This window comes from Bombina bombina, chromosome 4, assembly GCF_027579735.1.
Source record: "Bombina bombina isolate aBomBom1 chromosome 4, aBomBom1.pri, whole genome shotgun sequence".
NCBI classification, from domain to species: Eukaryota; Metazoa; Chordata; class Amphibia; order Anura; family Bombinatoridae; genus Bombina; species Bombina bombina.
In genome coordinates, this window is record NC_069502.1 from 1,019,065,435 (window position 1) to 1,019,090,093 (window position 24,659).

General features: G+C 37.5%; 1 protein-coding gene across 1 annotated transcript in view; it reads right to left on the bottom strand.

Moving 5' to 3' along the window:
- Positions 1 to 24,659, bottom strand: part of PCSK2 (proprotein convertase subtilisin/kexin type 2) — a 454,748-nt gene that overhangs the window by 130,176 nt on the left and 299,913 nt on the right. The window contains exon 6 of the mRNA XM_053712119.1: positions 20,884 to 20,960. Within this exon, the coding sequence (XP_053568094.1) occupies positions 20,884 to 20,960 (77 nt within the window). The remainder of the gene's footprint in view (positions 1 to 20,883; positions 20,961 to 24,659) is intronic.

Below are 24,659 nucleotides of genomic sequence, written 5' to 3' on the forward strand. Positions count from 1 at the left end.
AGAATTTATGCTTACCTGATAAATTACTTTCTCCAACGGTGTGTCCGGTCCACGGCGTCATCCTTACTTGTGGGATATTCTCTTCCCCAACAGGAAATGGCAAAGAGCCCAGCAAAGCTGGTCACATGATCCCTCCTAGGCTCCGCCTACCCCAGTCATTCGACCGACGTAAAGGAGGAATATGCATAGGAGAAATCATATGATACCGTGGTGACTGTAGTTAGAGAAAATAATTCATCAGACCTGATTAAAAAACCAGGGCGGGCCGTGGACCGGACACACCGTTGGAGAAAGTAATTTATCAGGTAAGCATAAATTCTGTTTTCTCCAACATAGGTGTGTCCGGTCCACGGCGTCATCCTTACTTGTGGGAACCAATACCAAAGCTTTAGGACACGGATGAAGGGAGGGAGCAAATCAGGTCACCTAGATGGAAGGCACCACGGCTTGCAAAACCTTTCTCCCAAAAATAGCCTCAGAAGAAGCAAAAGTATCAAATTTGTAAAATTTGGCAAAAGTGTGCAGTGAAGACCAAGTCGCTGCCTTACATATCTGGTCAACAGAAGCCTCGTTCTTGAAGGCCCATGTGGAAGCCACAGCCCTAGTGGAGTGAGCTGTGATTCTTTCAGGAGGCTGCCGTCCGGCAGTCTCATAAGCCAATCGGATGATGCTTTTAAGCCAAAAAGAGAGAGAGGTAGAAGTTGCTTTTTGACCTCTCCTTTTACCAGAATAAACAACAAACAAAGAAGATGTTTGTCTGAAATCCTTTGTAGCCTCTAAATAGAATTTTAGAGCACGAACTACATCCAAATTGTGTAACAAACGTTCCTTCTTTGAAACTGGATTCGGACACAAAGAAGGCACAACTATCTCCTGGTTAATATTTTTGTTAGAAACAACTTTCGGAAGAAAACCAGGCTTAGTACGCAAAACCACCTTATCTGCATGGAACACCAGATAGGGAGGAGAACACTGCAGAGCAGATAACTCTGAAACTCTTCTAGCAGAAGAAATTGCAACCAAAAACAAAACTTTCCAAGATAGTAACTTAATATCTACGGAATGTAAGGGTTCAAACGGAACCCTTTGAAGAACTGAAAGAACTAAATTTAGACTCCAAGGAGGAGTTAAAGGTCTGTAAACAGGCTTGATTCTAACCAGAGCCTGAACAAAAGCTTGAACATCTTGAATCTTAGGAATTTTTATCTTGTTCCATGGGAATCCTTTAGATTCACACCAACAGATATATTTTTTCCATATTTTATGGTAAATTTTCCTAGTTACAGGCTTTCTAGCCTGAATAAGAGTATCTATGACAGAATCTGAAAACCCACGCTTTGATAAAATCAAGCGTTCAATCTCCAAGCAGTCAGTTGGAGGGAAACCAGATTCGGATGTTCGAATGGACCTTGAACAAGAAGGTCCTGTCTCAAAGGTAGCTTCCATGGTGGAGCCGATGACATATTCACCAGGTCTGCATACCAAGTTCTGCGTGGCCACGCAGGAGCTATCAAGATCACCGAAGCCCTCTCCTGATTGATCCTGGCTACCAGCCTGGGAATGAGAGGAAACGGTGGGAATACGTAAGCTAGGTTGAAAGTCCAAGGTGCTACTAGTGCATCTACTAGAGTCGCCTTGGGATCCCTGGATCTGGACCCGTAGCAAGGAACCTTGAAGTTCTGACGAGACGCCATCAGATCCATGTCTGGAATGCCCCATAATTGAGTTATTTGGGCAAAGATTTCCGGATGGAGTTCCCACTCCCCCGGATGGAAAGTCTGACGACTCAGAAAATCCGCTTCCCAATTTTCCACTCCTGGGATGTGGATTGCAGACAAGTGGCAGGAGTGATTCTCCGCCCATTGAATTATTTTGGTCACTTCTTCCATCGCCAGGGAACTCCTTGTTCCCCCCTGATGGTTGATATATGCAACAGTCGTCATGTTGTCTGATTGAAACCTTATGAATTTGGCCTTTGCTAGTTGAGGCCAAGCTTTGAGAGCATTGAATATCGCTCTCAGTTCCAGAATGTTTATCGGGAGAAGAGATTCTTCCCGAGACCATAGACCCTGAGCTTTCAGGGGTTCCCAGACCGCGCCCCAGCCCACCAGACTGGCGTCGGTCGTGACAATGACCCACTCTGGTCTGCGGAAGCTCATTCCCTGTGACAGGTTGTCCAGGGTCAGCCACCAACGGAGTGAATCTCTGGTCCTTTGATCTACTTGGATCGTCGGAGACAAGTCTGTATAATCCCCATTCCACTGTCTGAGCATGCACAGTTGTAATGGTCTTAGATGAATTCGTGCAAAAGGAACTATGTCCATTGCCGCAACCATCAAACCTATTACTTCCATGCACTGCGCTATGGAAGGAAGAAGAACAGAATGAAGTACTTGACAAGAGCTTAGAAGTTTTGATTTTCTGGCCTCTGTCAGAAAAATCTTCATTTCTAAGGAATCTATTATTGTTCCCAAGAAGGGAACTCTTGTTGACGGGGACAGAGATCTTTTTCCTATGTTCACTTTCCACCCGTGAGATCTGAGAAAGGCTAGGACAATGTCCGTATGAGCCTTTGCTTTCGACAGAGACGACGCTTGAATCAGGATGTCGTCCAAGTAAGGTACTACTGCAATGCCCCTTGGTCTTAGCACAGCTAGAAGGGACCCTAGTACCTTTGTGAAAATCCTTGGAGCAGTGGCTAATCCGAATGGAAGTGCCACAAACTGGTAATGCTTGTCCAGAAAGGCGAACCTTAGGAACCGATGATGTTCCTTGTGGATAGGAATATGTAGGTACGCATCCTTTAAATCCACCGTGGTCATGAATTGACCTTCCTGGATGGTAGGAAGAATCGTTCGAATGGTTTCCATTTTGAACGATGGAACCCTGAGAAATTTGTTTAGAATCTTGAGATCTAAAATTGGTCTGAATGTTCCCTCTTTTTTGGGAACTATGAACAGATTGGAGTAAAACCCCATCCCTTGTTCTCCTAATGGAACTGGATGAATCACTCCCATTCTTAACAGGTCTTCTACACAATGTAAGAATGCCTGTCTTTTTATTTGGTTTGAAGATAATTGAGACCTGTGGAACCTTCCCCTTGGGGGTAGTTCCTTGAATTCCAGGAGATAACCTTGAGAAACTATTTCTAGCGCCCAAGGATCCTGAACATCTCTTGCCCAAGCCTGAGCAAAGAGAGAGAGTCTGCCCCCCACCAGATCCGGTCCCGGATTGGGGGCCAACAGTTCATGCTGTTTTGGTAGCAGTGGCAGGTTTCTTGGCCTGCTTACCCTTGTTCCAGCCTTGCATTGGTCTCCAGGCCGGCTTGGTTTGAGAAGTATTACCCTCTTGCTTAGAGGGTGTAGAATTTGAGGCTGGTCCGTTTCTGCGAAAGGGACGAAAATTTGGTTTATTTTTAGCCTTAAAAGACCTATCCTGAGGAAGGGCGTGGCCCTTTCCCCCAGTGATGTCTGAAATAATCTCTTTCAAGTCAGGGCCAAACAGAATTTTACCCTTGAAAGGGATGTTAAGCAATTTTGTCTTGGAAGACACATCCGCTGACCAAGACTTTAGCCAAAGCGCTCTGCGCGCCACGACAGCAAACCCTGAATTCTTCGCCGCTAATCTAGCTATTTGCAAAGCGGCATCTAAAATAAAAGAGTTAGCCAATTTAAGTGCCTGAACTCTGTCCATAACCTCCTCATACGAAGATTCTTTATTGAGCGACTTTTCTAGTTCTTCGAACCAGAAACACGCTGCTGTAGTGACAGGAACAATGCATGAAATTGGTTGTAGAAGGTAACCTTGCTGAACAAACATCTTTTTAAGCAAACCCTCTAATTTTTATCCATAGGATCTTTGAAAGCACAACTATCTTCTATAGGGATAGTAGTGCGCTTGTTTAGAGTAGAAACCGCCCCCTCGACCTTGGGGACTGTCTGCCATAAGTCCTTTCTGGGGTCGACCATAGGAAATAATTTCTTAAATATAGGGGGAGGAACAAAAGGTATGCCTGGCCTTTCCCATTCCTTATTTACAATGTCCGCCACCCGCTTGGGTATAGGAAAAGCATCGGGGGGCACCGGGACCTCTAGGAACTTGTCCATCTTACATAATTTCTCTGGAATGACCAAATTGTCACAATCATCCAGAGTAGATAATACCTCCTTAAGCAGAGCGCGGAGATGTTCTAATTTAAATTTAAACACCAAAAAACTCTTAACCATCTCCGTGGAGATGTTGCCTGTGCAACGGCAAAGAGAATGACTGGGGTAGGCGGAGCCTAGGAGGGATCATGTGACCAGCTTTGCTGGGCTCTTTGCCATTTCCTGTTGGGGAAGAGAATATCCCACAAGTAAGGATGACGCCGTGGACCGGACACACCTATGTTGGAGAAAGTACTGTTTGTTCAAACTGCTTTAGAATGGTCAGAGATAAGTCTCCCAGTAAAATAAATGAGAACAAGAGCTGAGCCTCCAGCAGGAGACTGAGGTTCTGCCCACAGGAGACAACACTGGAATCCACAGTGCACACATTCATTTTCTTTGTCACTGCTATTTATTGCAGCTACCCTCCTCCCAGAGCAGTTAAGCAGAACATAACTTCTCATGCCCCATGGACCCTCCTTGGCACCTCCTGATCATATGCTATAATTGAATATTGTGGTTGTTTCCCTGACAGCTGTTGCTGCCCTCGGCGCTTCTAATCATGGAGAGACTGAGCAAGCTGGGTTACACACTGACACTACAGGGAAAGTCAGTCACAAGGAGGACCGGGTGCAGTAAAAAGTAATTTATGAATGAGCCACACCGCTACCACTACCCGGACAGAACTTAAGTTAGCACCCACCTAAGAGTAGAGAGAGTTCCAAAGCTAGCCGCATACATACTTAGCAGAGCGGCCACATGATCAAGTGCACCAAATCCCGTGCAAACAAACTGCAGGAATGTGAATGGGTGAAAATGCCAGTGATATAAGCAATAAGCAGGAACCAATAGGAAGTCGGATTTTTTTTTAAAAACTTCACACTGCAGCGGTGCGCCCTTGTCCCTTGAGGCAATGCGGGACAGACAGCACTCTCAGTGGGACATATAGACAGTGATGTGAATTTGGCAAATACCTATGCCTGAATGAGTTGCTACACTGTCGCAGCTGCCCGGCCCCAGCCTCTGCCGGGCCCTTTGGCCCACCGGGAATTTTCCTGGTATCCCGGCGGCCCAATCCGGCCCTGCAGGAGCAGCAATGCACTACAGGGAGCTAGCTGCTGATTTGTAACAGCATATATTTGCTTCTTGTCATTGACTCATCTGATGTGTTCAGCTAGTTCCCAGTAGCACTTTGCTGTTCCTTCAGTAAAGAATACAAAAAAAAATTAAGCAGTTATGATAATAGAAATATACTGGAAAGTTTTTTTAGGTGTTGTAGCAGAATCATGAAATTCAAATTTCGGGATTCCTGTCCCTTTAAGTTGATTTCTGATAGTGATGGTGAAGTCTAAAGTCTTTAAAAAGAGTATTTTTGGTTTAGAAAAACTTACCTAAACAGAAATAGCTAAAAAATAATACTTGCCTAAAACAAAGTTCACATAAACGTATATATATATATATATATATATAATTAGGTATGTATTTTAATTAAAATGTTAATAAACAAGGGGCTAGATTACATATATGGCGTCGGTTTCAGCACAACTGCTGAAATTCCGCCCATAAATTCACCTCGCACATTAGGTGTTGTTTAATTGCCCGTATAAGTCTAACCCACCTCCCAAATATTAAACCGACGCGTCAAAACCCCTATATCTGCCATCCCCCCACACCGCAACTAATAATAAAATGTATTAACCTCTAAACTGCCATCCCCCACAAAGCAGTCTACCTATTTAAACTATTAACCCCTAATCCGCCAACCCCCACATTGCAAACTACCTAATAAATGTATTAACCCCTAATCCGCCATTCCCCCACATCGCAAACTACCTAATAAATGTATTTAGTGCTGCGGAATCTGTTGGCGCTCTACAAATAACCGATAATAATAATATTAACCCCTAATCTGCCATCCCCCCACAACACAAAGTACCTATCAACACTATTAACCCCTAAACTGCCATCCTTCACAAGGGAAACTACCAATTAACACTATTAACCTCTAATCCACCAACCCCCCACAATGCAATCTACCTATTAACACTATTTACCCCAATCCATCAACCCCCAAAATGCAAACTACCTATTAAAACCATTAGCCCCTGATCCGCCAACCCCCCACAACGCAATCTATCTAATTAATCTTTTTTTTTTTTGAGATTTGTAGCAAAAGCAATACAAAGAATATGTTCAATCACAGTAACATTAGGGTACACATATAGACATCTTAAACAGACCACACTAAATAGATTAGAAGTACACTGGGATGCATACATATCTGCAAACGTGATGAACATAAGTAAATGAAACCTCAATTTTCTATTATAAATACTCCGAATGTGTACCTCAAATAAACTAAGATATCAAAGGAAGGAGATTTAAAATAATAAATAGCAATGATATAGGTATGTTAAAATATATATCAGGGTGGGTCCAGTTGTGGGCCCTAGCATATGATTGTAGTGTAAAAACTTATAGAATATAACAGCGGGTAAACACTGCTTGACATTGAAATGGGGGGGGGGGGGAGGAAGGGTTCAAATTAGAGCAAAACCTCATTATGTACAGATTTAAAGTGATAATGATATAATAGGCCACTAATCGATGTGAAAAGCCTCATAGCTCTAGGAGACATAACACTTAGACATAATTGTTCTTAAGCTATAGGTGAGCTAGTGTAACCTCTTAATTCTTATTTGTGCCTCAGAAGCAGTACCAAATCAGGATCAGAAAGGGGAGAGTAAGGGTTCTAATGGAACATATATTTTACAATGAGAGCTTCTGCTTTAGGGTATAAATAATAGGCTTTCCTTAGGAGAATATGGTCCATAAAGTGTGTTAACTCCCAAATTGACTGCACAATCACTAACATAGCCAGCAGGACTCCCAAATAAAGATGTAATGTATATCTCTTGATTAAGAGACCCAGAGTATGTAATTTACACCAAATATAAAAAATAGCAAAATACCTTATTGCCTCGGCCGCGGGCAATAATATTAATTATACATAGAGCTATGAGTACATATGAACCACTTAATGGTAGAAAGTATGTATATAGCAGAGAAGTTTATATAACGCCTAATAGTTTTATCAGTCATATCAATAATGATATATGTCATAAATTTAATAGCAACAGTAATGCAACTGATTGATATTAGGGTTAGAGTGTGGGGTCTACTAGCATAAAGACACGCTTATCATAAAGAACATTTCCAAAGGCGGTTAGAGCATCACATGAAGTTATAGGAGGCAAATCAGTTTTAAAAAAATATAAGTGGATGGTTTCAAATTGTGAAGTAACATGAGATCGGGAGTAACAACATATAAGGATGCAGAGATATTGTTAGGGCTCATGTTCCACTAGAGAACCAACTAATGAACCAACTTAATTTCTAATATTAGAACATAGATACAACAATATAGTGTAATGTATTATCCCTTTTTAGACAATTATAGAAATGTGTGAGCTTGCAGGGACATGTAACAATATGTACAGCAAAATCCCATAAATATTATTAGTGGTGTTATAATCTGGCCCTTCAGTAAGGCATCAAGCTGCTCCCACTACAACCTATGACACTTTAAAGTATATAACAAACCTCCAAAGGCTTAAAATTGCTACATAAACATTAATAGTAGAAATAGCTGAAATAGAGATTATTCTAGTTATTGAAGAAACAGTAATGTAATAATTGATCTTTATCAACCAACATATTTTGTGCACAGAGAGCTACATCTTTCCTATAGTGAGTATTAGCGTTAGCCACCCGGATCAAAAGGGTCCTTCAGTACATCAGTATGAAATATAGTGTCTCTCTTGTAAGACTCAAATAGTATCCCACTTTGTGCATCCGACCCTGGCATAGAGAGATAGGTAGTTGGTTCACCATTTTGTAGGGGAGGGTAATCAGTCAGTCCGCAATTGCCTAAAGTAGGTAATGTGAGATATATTATGTGGCTGTACCTCTGCGAGGCCTCCATTGCACTAAATGACTCAGTGAGGGTTTCTCTCACAGGCTTAAGTGTAGGATCCTGTGCCTGGACTTATGATTGAGAAATTGGGAATTTTAAAATGTAACTTTTATTGAATTTTATTAAAATACAACACTCAATTAAAAACAACCGTATAGTGGTAAGCCACTTCCTTTATCCTTTGTAAGCCTTTGATGTGTAAAGGGTGCTTAGAAGGAAGTTGTTTAGGTGGGGAGTTATAAATGAGACCTCTTGATTCAGTAATATTCCTGATAACCAAAAGTAAATCTTTCTGTATCAAATACACATAAGTTTGGCTATTACAATAAATTGTTGGTTTCTACTTGTTGAATTGAGGTAACTGTAAATGATATTCAAAGACCTCAGATATATATCTACAAAGTGTAGTTGTAAAATACCATCTGAATAGTAAGTATCACTTCTATTCAATTGTATTGTAGAATATAATTGGTGTAGATATTCAGAATAGATGTAGTTTCTTAAAGCAGAGTATTGATCTATATTGTTCTAGATATATCTTAAAGTATACAAAATGCTAATATGCATCTGCTCAGATTGCCTTAATTCCCCAATTTTGTGGGTATATTATCACCATAAGTTGTTATAAGTTCTCTGGGGGTTTATATGCAGAGTAAGTAAAGCCGTATACTTTAGATTTATTTATACTAGCTAGTCATATATCTATTATTCATTGCTAGACTAGTATAATTATTGAGATACTGACTGGAAGGTATTTTTTAATAATGTGTACTTCTGAGTAGCTTAGTACATTTCTTACATCATATGTCTTAGCCAGTATACAATGTGCTGAATATTTATAGCGTTTTAATTAATGAACTACATCATCTGTTACAATTGGCCATTTGTTTTACAGGGATAGGGGGACAAACTTATATTGTCAATATGTGGCTGCAGAATAATGCCACTATTAGCGATATTGTCTTATGTTTGCCCTTCTTACTGCAATATTTATTGTGTCTTGTCTTACTCATACACTAGTTTGATCTTTTCGTATGATCCAGTGTCAGAATAGAAATGTAGTATTGTGCTTTGTGTACATCATTTTTAGCACCGGATACTTATTTTCTTTTAATATTAACCAAAAGTGTGCTGATTTTGGCAGATTAGGTAAATATACTCCTTAAGCTATTGTAACTATGGTGCTGTTAAGGTACAGACTGAGAGGTCTTTTGTGTAGTGGCAAACGTTCGGTAATAAACCAGTACACTATAGTTATCTGGCTCTATGTATAACTACGTTCCCCCACTATAATATTATCCTTTAAAGGCAGCTAACTGAATATTTAGATTGCGAGTAACGTTCGAAAATAAACCAGTACACTATGGTTATCTGGCTCTATGTATAACTACGTTCCCCCACTGTAATATTGTCTTTTGAAAACAGTTAGCTGAATATTTGGATTACGAGTAACCTTCTATTGATTCCAAGTAGTTTTTGGGTCTAAAGTTATCACTAGAGTAAACAGTCCTGATAGTGACTGTCATATATTTAGGCTGTAAGCGTAATAACTATTATTTTCCCGCCTAAACAGGCTAACCACTATAGGTATAGTTTTTTAAAAAATGAATAGAGCTCCCATTAGCTCTATAACCCCCTATATAGCTAATGGGAGCTCTATTCATTTTTTGTAAGAAATGTACTAAGCTACTCAGAAGTACACATTATTAAAAAATACCTTCCAGTCAGTATCTCAATAATTATACTAGTCTAGCAATGAATAATAGATATATGACTAGCTAGTATAAATAAATCTAAAGTATACGGCTTTACTTACTCTGCATATAAACCCCCAGAGAACTTATAACAACTTATGGTGATAATATACCCACAAAATTGGGGAATTAAGGCAATCTGAGCAGATGCATATTAGCATTTTGTATACTTTAAGATATATCTAGAACAATATAGATCAATACTCTGCTTTAAGAAACTACATCTATTCTGAATATCTACACCAATTATATTCTACAATACAATTGAATAGAAGTGATACTTACTATTCAGATGGTATTTTACAACTACACTTTGTAGATATATATCTGAGGTCTTTGAATATCATTTACAGTTACCTCAATTCAACAAGTAGAAACCAACAATTTATTGTAATAGCCAAACTTATGTGTATTTGATACAGAAAGATTTACTTTTGGTTATCAGGAATATTACTGAATCAAGAGGTCTCATTTATAACTCCCCACCTAAACAACTTCCTTCTAAGCACCCTTTACACATCAAAGGCTTACAAAGGATAAAGGAAGTGGCTTACCACTATACGGTTGTTTTTAATTGAGTGTTGTATTTTAATAAAATTCAATAAAAGTTACATTTTAAAATTCCCAATTTCTCAATCATAAGTCCAGGCACAGAGTGCTATATGTGCAGTCTTTTAGAGGGGTCTCTTCCTCTCTGTTGGTTGAATAAATTATTTAACTGCACAGCACCACCTTTTCTGCCATCATAAATATAGAAACATTAACTATATGTTAGCAACGCACGGCAATTATTGAAAAGGCTGCCGTAGTGGTGCCACTGTATATCAGTTGTGGTAAAGATTAAGTGTAGGATCGCCTGTTGCATTGCTGCAGTCTGGCGGCAAAGATTTTTTCTGGCTCCAAATTTCAGAAGGTATGTTCGCATGTCTGGCATTTACAAGGAGCTCCCTCTGTGCAAACAAGTATATGGAGTTCTGTTCTGAGGGACTAGCCGCATCTCCCAGAACCGGGCTATTGCAGGTCAGGATATGTCCGTTAGAGATACCCGGTGATCCAGTAAGGTCTAGTATAGAACCCCTGAGCTGTTCCCTTTGTAGAAAGGATCGTTCTTTGTAAGTTGGTGGAGTGACATTTTTCAGCTTATCCTGCTCTATGGACTCATACTGTGTCACAATAAATCTTAGGTGGATTGATAGGTCAGCAAACCCAACCGGCATTTGTATACTTAAGTCCTGCAAAGCTGTGTATATATCTGACAAGGTTTCCCCTTCCTTTGGTGCCATGACTTTTGTAGGCCGCAAAAGCCTGGGCGTTTCCAAGCTGGTGAAGGTGATCAAGCGAGGAGTCTGCTACAGTGATAGATCGCTGGGTTCTACTAGTAATGTAGAAAGTATCCTGCAGGTGCTAGGCTAGTTTTTGGGGAAAATTACAGAGGATTAATCCCAATTCACTGTTATATTAAATAAATTGCAGCAGGAGCTCTCTCAGACACGTCTTCCCTGTTTGGCTGCTGGCTCCGCACCCCTAATTAATCTTTTAACCCCAAAACCACCATCCCCCCACAATGCAAAGTATTAATCTAATCCCTAAATCCACTAACCTAAGACCCTCTAAATTAACTCCAATTAACAACAATAACATACAATAATAAAGACTAACTTTAAAAAAAAAAAAAAATTACCAAAAAAAATCTTTACATAAAAAAACTGTTTACATAAAAAAAAGATTAATTAAAATAAAAAAATCTAATATTACAAAAAATAGAAAAATCTAAGATTACAAAAAAATAAAAAATGAAATTATCCAAAATAAAAAAATGGAAACCTAATCTAATACCCCTATAAAAACAAAACCACCACCCCAAAATAAAAACACCCCTAGTCTAACACTAAACTACCAAAAGCCCTTAAAAGGGCCTTTTTGTAGGGCATTGCCCTGAAATCAGCTCTTTTACATAAAAAAATACAAATTAACCCCTTACAGTAAACCCCCCACCCACCCAAATGCCCAAAATAAGAAAGACCTAACTCTCAAAAAATCTAATCTACCCATTGCCCCTAAAGGGGCATTTGTATGGGCATTGCCCTTAAAAGGGCAATCAGCTCTTTTGCTGCCTTTAAAAAAATAAAAAAGCCCTTCATCCAGGCGACGAAGATCTTCTTCCAGGGCGGCACCAACTTCCATCTTCATCCCGGTGGCGCGGAGGCGGAGTGGAGCAGGAACTGCGGTCGCGCAGACATCCTATGTGGAGGGTCCTCTTCATGCAATTGTCCGCCGCACACTGAAGATTGAATGCAAGGTACCCGTTTTATATTGGTTTACCTTGCATTCATATTGGATGAGAATTTCAAATCAGCCAATAGGATGAGAGCTACTTAAATCCTATTGGCTGATTTGAACAATATAAAAGGGGTACCTTGCATTCAATCTTCAGTGTGCAGTGGATGATCGCATGAAGAGGACCCTCTACGTTGGATGTTTGGGCGGCCCCCGTTCCTGCTCCCCGCAGCTTTCGCTCAAATCACTAAGTCCCCTAACCTAACACCCCCTAAATTAACCCAAATTAACTACAATTACATACAATAAAAAAGATTAACTTTAAAAATTAATAAAAATTACCACAAAAAAAAAATCCTATCTTTACTTATTTTATTTTTTTTACATTAGGTTTTTTATTTTGGGGTGTTATATATACAATATACAGCAAAAAAATCTGGTCTCCACAACACCTAAGGGCCAATTCATCAGACTTCGTAGGAATACGAAGTCTGATGACATCTTTGAGGAACAGTCATTAGAACTTAAAGACAGGCTTGTTAAGAGAGGATATGATCCGTCCCTTTTGGAAAAATGTAGACAATATGTAAAAACACAAAACTATAGGCCTGGTGGGGCGAAGAAGTCAGGAACAAATATATCAGAAGAGTCTGTTGTTTTTTCCACAGAGTATACATCACAATTTACTAGTATAGTGCAGATCCTTAAAAAACATCTTCATTTGTTAACGGGTGACCCTGTCCTTAAACCACTTGTTGATAAATGTAGATTCGTCTCTAGAAAGCCTAAAACTTTAGCTAGATCATTATCCCCTAGCACAATTACATCAAAAGATGACCAAGGTAGTCAATGTTGGCTTTCTAAAAAAGGCAATTTCAAATGTGGGGGCAGGCAATGTACCACTTGCGACAACATAATAATTGGAAATACTTTTAAATCTCCCTTTGATGATAAAACCTATAACATAGACTTTTATGCTAACTGTAGGACCACATATGTGGTATATTTACTTACTTGTAACTTATGCAAAAGTCAGTATGTAGGTAAAACGTCACGAGAGGCTAGAACTAGATATGGAGAACACACCAGAGACGTAAAAAATTATTTTGTTGATTCAGCTGTGACAAATCACTTTAATTATTATCATTTTAGCCATATAGCAGATATGTCGATGCAAATTATAGACAGAGCTGTACTCCCCCCAAGAGGTGGTAATAAAAACAAAATTCTGGACAAAAAAGAACTTTATTGGATTTTAAAATTGCACACCAAAATACCAAATGGTATGAATAAGGAATGCGATATTAATTTCTTTATTGATAACTAGTTCTCTGCCTACATTTATACATATTCCTTTATTTCTTAGTCTGTTAAAATTGGCTTTATTAAATCCATCATTCTATATATCATGTTCTGAAATATTAGGTTAATGACCATTCTGCTTATGTTTAAATTTATGTAATGAATTATCTGCAGAATTATATATTAAATACGTGATATTTGTATGTCTCTAAGTTTTTAGTTATTTCTGTGTATATAATAATTTTTATTATTATCCTCGTATCATTGATTTTGCTTTTGTTTCCTTTTTGGGTTTAAGATGTTATTAGTTTATTCTTTCCCCCTGGGCTCATTTGTTCAGAGTTTAATTGCCTTAAATGTATAAGTATACCTTATGTTTTACATTCTTTATTGTTGGTGGGGAAGGGGTTAACTTTTATGTGTATATAAGGTTGATCAGGCCTCTTCCAACTATGCCTATGATTAAGCGCCACTAGGGGGCGCAAAACGCATCAGGCCTTCTGTCCCTCTGTTTGTCTGTTAGTCTGCATCTTGTTGGAGTTATTTTTAAAGCCTCCAGTACTTTATTTTGGAGGTTTTTTGAATAAATATTTCATGATATTTTACTCCCCGAGTAGTGCCTGCCTCATTTCTCTAGCGGCTAATTTATCTCATACGGATTTAAGTAACTAAAAGTAAGTGATTTGATATAGCGGTGTACCCCCCGCAACATAACGATTGGAGTACCTGGTTCTAAGCTTGTGTGGCGCTAGGAGTATATATACAGTGGATATAAAAAGTCTACACACCCCTGTTAAAATGTCAGGTTTCTGTGATGTAAAAAAATGAGACAAAGATAAATCATTTCAGAACTTTTTCCACCTTTAATGTGAGCTATAAACTTTACAACTCAATTGAAAAACAAACTGAAATATTTTAGGTAAAGGGAAATAAAAATAAAAAACTAAAATAATATGGTTGCATAAGTGTGAACACCCTTAAACTAATACTTTATTGAAGCACCTTTTGATTTTGTTACAGCACTCAGTCTTTTTGGGTACGAGTTTTTCATCATGGCACATCTTGACTTGGCAAGATTTGCCCACTCTTCTTTGCAAAAACACTCTAAATCTGTCAGAATGCGAGGGCATCTCCTGTGCACAGCCCTCTTCAGATCACCCCACAGATTTTGAATTGGATTCAGGTCTGGGCTCTGGCTGGGCCATCCCAAAACTTTAATCTTCTTCTGGTGAAGCTATTCCTTTGTTGATTTGGATGTATGCTTTGGGTCGTTGTCATGCTGAAAGATGAAATTCCTCTTCATGTTCAGCTTTCTAACAGAAGCCTGAAGGTTTTGTGCCAATATTGTCTGGTATTTGGAAGTGTTCATTATTCCCTCTACCTTGACTAAGACCCCAGTTCCAGCTGAAAAAAACAGCCCCAAAGCATGATGCTGACACCACCATTCTTCACTGTGGGTATGGTGTTCTTTTGGTGATATGCAGTGTTGTTTTTGCGCCAAACATATCTTTTGGAATTATGGCCAAAAAGTTCAACTTTGGTTTCATCAGACCATAACACCTTTTGCAACATGCTTTTAGGAAACTTCAGATGTGTTTTTGCAAAATTTAGCCGGGCTTGGATGTTTTTCTTGTAAGAAAAGGCTTCCATCTTGCCACTCTACCCCATAGCCCAGACAAATGAAGAATACGGGCGATTGTTGTCACATGTACCACACAGCCAGTACTTGCCAGATATTCCTGCAGCTCCTTTAATGTTGGTGTAGGCCTCTTGGCAGCCTCCCAGACCAGTTTTCTTCTCATCTTTTCATCAATTTTGGAGGGACATCCAGTTCTTGGTAATGTCCCTGTTGCACCATATTTTCTTCACTTGAGGATGACTGTCTTCACTGTGTTCCATGGTATATATAATGCCTTGGAAATTCTTTTGTACCCTTCTCCTGACTGATACCTTTTAACAATGAGATCCCTCTGATGCTTTAGAAGCTCTCTGCGGACCATGGCTTTTGCTGTAGGATGCGACTAACAAAATGTCAGGAAAGACCTACTAGAACAGCTGAACTTTATTTGGGGTTAATCAGAGGCACTTTAAATAATGACAGGTGTGTACTGACTCCTATTTAACATGATTGTGAATGTGATTGCTTAATTCTGAACACAGCTACATCCCCAGTTATAAAAGGGTGTTCACACTTATGCAACCATATTATTTAATTTTTTTTATTTTTATTTCCCTTTACCTAAAAGATTTCAGTTTGTTTTTCAATTGAGTTGTACAGTTTATAGGTCACATTAAAGGTGGAAAAAGTTCTGAAATGATTTATCTTTGTCTCATTTTTTTACATCACAGAAACCTGACATTTTAACAGGGGTGTGTAGACTTTTTATATCCACTGTATATGTCTATATGTGTGTACATATGTATTTCTATATTTATATGTGTATATATGTATTTACAGACATATATACACATATAAGTGAAAAGTAGCTGACTTAAAAGCATATGTATGCAATATTCATATTTAACAAAGTGTTTAACTGTGTATTTACTGTAAAAACTTCACATTCCAATTTTCTTCACATAGGGGAATATGTTCTAAGCATTTTTAAATATATATATATATATATATATATATATATATATAGTATATCTGTATATACCTATATATAATTGTATTTATATATATATATATATATATATATATATACAATTTCAGAAAAGTTAAGCACTCACTGGACTTCAGTCATCTGTGTATTAAACAATTTTATTGGTGACGTTTCGGGACAAAAACAGTCCCTTCCTCTGACAAACAACAACACAAAATGTCAAACTTTTAAAGGTGAATAAAACCCTCCCCTCTTTGAGAAACCAATCAATGTGATCTGCGTGTAGAGTCTGGAGAGCTAAGTCTCCTGATAGGTTAAGGACCAAAGGTCAATTGGATTGATAGGATAAAAAACTGTCCATCAACAGTGTGTGTTCATCTATAAACTTAAAAGTGTATTAAAGTGTGTTAAGTGTCTTAAAAATAGAATGCTGGGTCAGCAACCAGTGATTGAACATGTATAGACAACTATAGATAACTATAGATATCACTAGATATCACAGTTTTTTATCCTATCAATCCAATTGACCTTTGGTCCTTAACCTATCAGGAGACTTAGCTCTCCAGACTCTACACGCAGATCACATTGATTGGTTTCTCAAAGAGGGGAGGGTTTTATTCACCTTTAAAAGTTTGACATTTTGTGTTGTTGTTTGTCAGAGGAAGGGACTGTTTTTGTCCCGAAACGTCACCAATAAAATTGTTTAATACACAGATGACTGAAGTCCAGTGAGTGCTTAACTTTTCTGAAATTGTCACAATACTTCACAGCACCCTGGCGGTTGAGAACAGATGGTGAGAGTGCACACACTCACAACAGAAAAATATATATATATATATATATATATATATATATATATATATATATTAGAGCACATGAAAAAATGTGATCAGGTTTGCGTGATTGGAAGGGTGCTAGGTTCCCCCCCCCCCCACTTTTATGCTCTATTGAAGTCTATGGGGGGAATACGTTAACACTGTCGGACTTCAGCTTTTAGCACACATCTGATTAGTGTGCAAGCAAACATTTCTTGGTTTCAACTTTTAATATGCGTGCAAAAAGCCTAAGTTTTTTGGAGTTAAAGAAGGAGCGGGAGCGATAAATATTAATTTAAATATTAATATATAATATTAGTAATTGAGCCCTTAGTGCTGAAATAAACATAGGGCTCCATGTACTAAGAGGCGGGCGGACAGCTTCTTAACTCGCGAAGCTGTCCGCCCGCCTCCGCTACACACGGGCAGCGGATCTATTGATCCGCTTGCCCGTATGTATCATTACACACTCAGTGGAGTGTGTAATGCCCGCCCCTTCAGTCGCGCGACCAATCACGCGACTGAAGGGGCTGTCAATCACCGAGAGCGAGCGAGCTCTCGGTGATTTTGCTTCGCCACCTAAGAGGTGGCGTAGGGTGTAGGAAGCAGCGGTCTAATGACCGCTGCTTCTTACATTGCGGGAAGCAGGCTCGCATATGCGAACCTGCCCCGCAAAGGCTCCGGAGCAGCTTACGCTGCTTCGTACATGGAGCCCATAATGTTTTAATTCTTGGGCATGCTTTTCATAAAATCTACATATGTTTTCAAATTACTGCAATATTGAAATTGTCAGCAATAATTTCAAATGGCAAAGTAAATAAGCTATTTTTAACATTTTAATACACTCCAGCAGGTAGAATGGCTCATTGGGAATGTATTCAAAGGGTAATAATTTTACATTAAATGTCCCTTTAAGTGTAATGCATTTTCCATAACCATGCAGTATGCTGCACAGTTATTATTCAGTTACTGCATACGCTCATTTTAAAGGGATATTTGGTTGAAACAACTATGTTAAATCAAAGTAAATATAGCAATAAACAGATTGTGTAAAAAACAGCAAACAACTTACTTGTTATCTTGCAAAATTAGCACTTAGAATGTCTCACTGTAGCCCCATGTGATAAGAGTGGAACATTAAGTTTTATTTAGCTAGTTCTGAGCAAGAGCAAATCTGACTCCCTGTTTATATATCCTATTCACTTAAAACTAAACCAACTCTATAAGGTAAGTTTTATGACATCATGCTATATACGCTTCATGTAGAGACCACAGTCTCCTTGTAGGAAGTAATGGACATTGCACAAATCAAGTTTAAAAATAAAAATAAAAGGTCAAATCTATTTAAGTAGATGAATAATACATATAAAATATATATATATATATATATATATATATATATATATATATACCACTGCTTAGTGATTTTTTATTACAAAGAAACAGACTGTGTAACATCCATTTAATAGACCACAGTAAAAGATAAGATTTTCAATCAGTGGGGGGGGTGCGTGTTCGAACAGCGTACCTGATAGGACGCATTTACTTCAAGCTCTAAAAGAATCCTCTTCAATCCGCCGATTTAAGAGCATTTAACAGCCAAACTGAATATATAACTCAACAAACAATAGTCACTGAGATAACGGTGGCTATATTACAACTCTTGATTGCTGTTTTCATGACATCAGGGCTACAGTTCAGAAGATCAAGACCTAAGGCGATGGCCTGAAAATTACCGCTCTCAAGATAATTTCCATGATCACTGGCACAAATTTGGCATACTCTGTCAGCAACTCATGGAGAAAGTTCCGTTTGATGCGCTAATGAGGTGCTTCACACTTACAACACTCAGGGGATCTCCCCAAACACAGGCCCCAAACTAGCAGAGTCATTAGAAAACATTTTACCCTGCGAGCGCAAGCATGTCATGCTGACCCAAAAGCGACAAGCTTAATAAAACTAGGGATTCTGGATCTTTCCGGTATGTTAAGCGGGCTCCAGCGAATGAAGAGACACAATTTGTTGGCCCTGTCCTTGCCGGGGTTCAGGGGGGGGCCTGGGGGACCACAGCTGAAAATCAAGCACTTCCCATACTTGTAGCACCGCATGGCACCCACGATCTATGCAGTTGCCTGTCAGGGACTTTCCATACCACACAGCACTATCTACAAACCATGGATGATTGTGTGGACAGACAAGAAACCTTTCTTCTCAAGAACCATCCTACTAACTATATGCCCAAAGATCCACGTGATCCATACCGGCAAACAAAGTCCTGGGGATAAAAAGCTACCAGAACTCTAACACCACGGTATCCCGTAAAATATACAGTTATTCACAGTAGTAACAGGACCTTTAATAATAAGTTGTATTGCTGTTTATGTGTGTTCTCTTTAAACCTGCATGTGTGTTGATGCTAGTGCATACGTTACCATTATGAGTGTTAAAATATAGTTTCCATACACATGGACAATGATAATTCAACATTTAATGATACAATTAGTCACTGGTTGGATTTAATAGTTAAATGTTTGTGATGATAGGTATGTGCAAATATATATGGAAAAGATTCATCCTTATGTAATAACTTACCACAGAATTACCACAATACAGTCTTAGATCTAGGGACATTTGCATTACTTAACAAACTGTAAGGCTTGCACAGTAAAATAGTTTCCTAGACTATATACCTTATATAGGCTATGGGATAAAAGGTAGCTTGCAGTATTACCAACAAAGATGACAAACAGCATTTTAGCCTCTTACTTGCGGCTAGCGGATGGAGCGGCGAGAAGGTATAAATAATATATCCCGATTATACAGTTATCGTATCTCTAAATATAAAAGAAATTTTCTGCTTCCAGTACAATGATTATTCTCTCCCTAGCTTGCTAGATAGCAGCATTGCCACATAAACTCTTTATAACTTATAGTCCCTGGTGCTTTGATATCGACTGATTAGACTATGAAACAACTTATACATACACACATCCTGCACCTAAGCTAACGTTCGTAGAAGCCAACTCCATCTCTTCATTGGGTCTCCTCCCTATACTTACAACTTAATTATTAGCGCCTTTATACTACAGTTCAAGCAGTAACAACACTAATTATTCCACAAATGACAAAAACCTTTGCAGACCATATTTAATTATTTGGTTGACAAACTGATAACTTAATTGTTAGGTTGTGGCTCCTATTTAGCCTTCTTTATAATATGCAAGTTCAATAATTGTTTTCCCTGATATTCCCCATTCTTTTTATTTTTCTTTGCTTTCTTTCTATATATCCCCTACTATAAGATATTGTATTAACACAGTAGACTCAAGAGTGGTCAACAATGTTTTCATTTGGGATCAAAATGAGGACAGATTTTTGTGGAGTACAAATATGCTGTATTTACATTTACATTGTAACCCCATGTACACTTTTTATTTGTATTGAACAATTACTCAATAAAAAAATATATAAAAAGATTTTCAATCAGTGTGTCATTGGATTGCTTTTACATAGTAAAACCATTCAAATTGGGCTGTGAAAATTATGGTAATCAAGTTCAGTAAATACATTTTACATTATCTATATCCAAGAAAATAACACAGGAGAAGTGTTGGTCTGTTTGAAACTCTGAAGGATTTGAATTTAATTGCTCCTCACTGACAATTCAAGCGAAAAAATGATACACTGCATTTTCAATGAAATCATATTCAAACTCAGTAAAAAATACATCTGTTATTCATAATGTTTCAATGTTATGAAAATGTTCTGTCAAATTTTAAGATGAACATAACTGTCTGAGAGGTTATTTCTCTGATCACTTAAAACAATATCAAATATATTTTTGCAGTTTCAGCATGATGAAAAATAAAGAAATGGGTAATATTACACCATTATATGTGACCTTTTCAAAATGAAATAGTATAATGCATCATTTTAAGTATTTTTTTACATTGCAGTTCTATTTTTCTTTGCCATTATTTTTAAAATAACAGAAGAAAGTTTTGTTACCTGTTAAACCAGTCATCTGTATATCGGGGATATGGGTACGGATCATTGCTGCTAAAGTCATAACTTGCCTCTGCATTCTGGAAAACAATTTTGTAATATTAGTCTTTAATATTGATGCAGTATAAATATTCTCAACATTTTGATCCAATGTTGCCCTAGCAAGAAAAGGGGCATGCAAATCGAAATTCAACTTTCATGACTGTGACAAAGAATGAAATTTAAAGGGATAGTAAAGTCCAAATAAAACTTTCATGATTCAGATAGGGCATGTAATTTTAAACAACTTTCTAATTTACTTTTATCATCAAATTTGCTTTGTTCTTTTGGTATTCCTCGTTGAAAGCTAAACCTAGGTAGGCTCATATGCTAATTTCTAAGCCCTTGAAGGCAACTTCTTATCTGAATCCATTTGACAGTTATTTACAGCTAGAGGGCGTTAGTTTACGTGTTTCATATAAATATCATTGTGCTCATGCACATGCAATTATTTAAGAATCAGCACTAATTGCTTGAAATGCAAGCTGTCAAAAGATCTGAGATAAGGAGGCAGTCTGCAGAAGCTTAGATACAAGGTAATTACAGAGGTAAAAAGTATATTTCTATAACAGTGTTGGTTATGCAAAGCTGGGGAATGTTAAATAAAGGGATTATCTTTATATCCTTCATTGTCTATTATGTTGAAGGACATACCTAAGGACACTTGGCTATATGGCAGTTGAATTTGCAATTATGCTTGTAACAATGTTATACATTGTTGTAAACACTGCTATTATATCACGCTCCTGAGCCTTGATATTCAACAAAAGATACCAAGCAAATGAACCAAGTTTGATAACTGAAGTAAATTGGAAAGGTTTTTATTTTTTTATTTTTTTTATTGCATTCTCTGTCTTAATCATAAAAATGTCTCTTTAAAATGTGACAAGTTTTGTGTCCTAAAAATATTAATAATCAAAAACAATAACTTTGTTACTGTTTTATTTTATTTTTTTAAGAAAACAAATTAAATAAATTAATTTGTAAAATAAGTCTCTATACTAAACATATAATCCATAAAATGTATAAAATATGATAGTATTTTTTATTTGCAACTAGTTGGCTGCAAATAAGTATGTAAATTGAAATTTGTAATTAAATCAATATTACACAAAAAATGTTTAACATTAATATAGGTAATTAATATGTTCCCAGTGATCCATTTTTTCTTGTTGGAATTATATTAAATAGTTTAAAAATAACTCCTTTACCCTAATTTTGTCATTTGAAATCAACACCTGTACTGATAATATAAATACAGCTGTATTCTATATAGAAAGGTTATGCATGTAGAAAACAATAGCACTAATTAACCTCCAAGTGGAGGATGGGAGAGTGAGATTTTTAGATCTAAAATAGCATGTTTTGCTCATTGAACCTCCCAGACATAATTTGTTTTCCAGTGCATAACTATAAGGATTTGTGTAAAGAGAGTGACAACATGGAAGGTCTGCTTATCCTGCAAGCTCATCCAATTTAAATGGGCATGTCCTTTAGAACAATAGGCGATGGTTTAAATGAGTGAAACCAACTATTTCAAATACAAAAATAAACATAAACGGGGGATTTCCTATAAATGTCATAATATGCAGCAGGAATAACAAGTAATTTGAAACACATTAAGGGGAAACTATGTTTACATTACATTGCCCCTTTTAAGTATTCATATTCATTAAACAATGTAATACAGGACATTAAACACCTCTTACATGTGTGTAAACATTATGCTTGTTCCAACCTCACTAGATATTTTAAAAAAGTAAATTTTGCAACCTAGTTTTTTTCAGAATGCTGCAAATTAATTATACCCTAAATGACGTCTAACAAACCCTGTACATTGATTATCTGTATTGCTCTCATGGCTGTAAGATCACAGATCTCGCCAAAAGTGGCAAGACCGCCTTATGTGTGCATGCCTCAGGCATCTTTAAGGGGTTAAAAACTAGCTGATTTGCAGCATTGTGAAGAAAACCAATTTACATAATTTGCTTTTTGGCCTCTCTGGTGAGTATAAAACAAGCACATTTTTTTCACATAAAAGCAAGCTTTTTAAAATACCGTCCTTCAATAATGTCATATTTATTTAGAATAATGGGCAGTGGCCTAATAAAACTGACAATTTAACTGACAACATTTGTATTACATAAGTAATATATTGCTGTGGTATATTTATAACATTTATTGGACATTTTAATTTTTATTTTGCCATCATGGTTTATTCATAAAACATTTAGATCATGCGTATTATTTTACAATACAAAAAGTATATAATTAAAAAGGCACAAATTGGTTTGAATGATTAAGCTGCTTGCTAAGCATCTAACCAATGAAGATAACACAGTCCGGGTTTGCAACACCCCCCCGGAGGCGCATCACATGACCAATAGTAAGGTAATGTCATTAGGAAACGCCCAAAGTAGAGGTGTATTGGATTTAGAGATAGATGATTTGAGGGATATACAATAAATAGCACAATGAATGGTGCAGCCCACGCCTTTGCTAAAGCTTAGGTGAAATGCACGTCAGGCATTTGCCTGTATGTGAGTACTCTGGAAAACTAATAGTATGCTGTATGCTTAATATATGTGTTGTTTCAATGATTTTGTAAAATGAGGATTATGTCTGGACCTTTTTGACAATAATTGAGAATGGACACCTAGTGAGAGATAATAAGCCCAGTAATATCCAACATTTGTGTGGCTCATGTAAACATAGTCTGTAGTTGATCAGGGATCTTTTTAACTCATTAGGTGCTTTACAATGGGCCACTGAATTTATTACTACTCCAAAATTTGGTTAATTATTGAATCCATCATTTGCTGCTAATTTGAAAAATAGTCATAGATACGCTTGTCCTACTAGTGTATCTATCTCCAGACACTCCAGCAGTGCTACTTGTGTTCATTTTTAAGTGATTTTATTTAGGCATCCAAGCTGATGATTTTTTAACAATTAGAATAAAAGTTTAAATAAACTTTTAACGCAAGGATTAGTGTACGTATTATAAGTTGAAAGTAAAAAGAACATTTTCTTCAGCGAATGCTGCTTCGGGGGCCCATCATTTCAGGCTTGCCTGAAACAAAAGTTAAGAAGCAGTGGTCATAAGACCACTGCTCCTTAACCTCTCCACCAACTTTTAGGTGGCAGATTGAATCCCGATCCGATCTGGATGATTGACAGCATCTGCTAGCGGCCGATTGGCTGCCAGTGAGCAGGGGGCGGCATTCACCAGAAATGATTATGCAATGTTAAATGTGGAATCTGAATGTTTTCTGCATTTAACTATTTCGAGCGGACATGATTCGCTATACCGAATCATGTCCCCTCGACATATAATAAATCTTCCCTTACGGTGAGAAGACGTTAGAACAGTTACAATTGTCGAAGTCCTGAAGTTAGTGTGCTTCAGTCTTTGGCTTGCATGCTAACTTTTTACTTTCAATTTTTAATATGCAAGCTAACTCAACCGCAATACATTTTTACTTTAGGTTAGAGTGTGAGCGAAAAATAATTTAACATGCTACTAGTAATCTTGCCCTATGTATTGGAAGAATCCATTGTGCTACCCCTGAGGCGTTAATGACAACCGTAACTAATTTAGCCCTTCCAGAGTAGCATCATGTAATTATGAGAACATTTATTATGCTTATCACAGTATGTGCAACTGCTGGAGAATAGCAATAGTGAAATAAACAACATGAATATCTAAATAACAAAATAACAAGGCAATTCATGGGCAT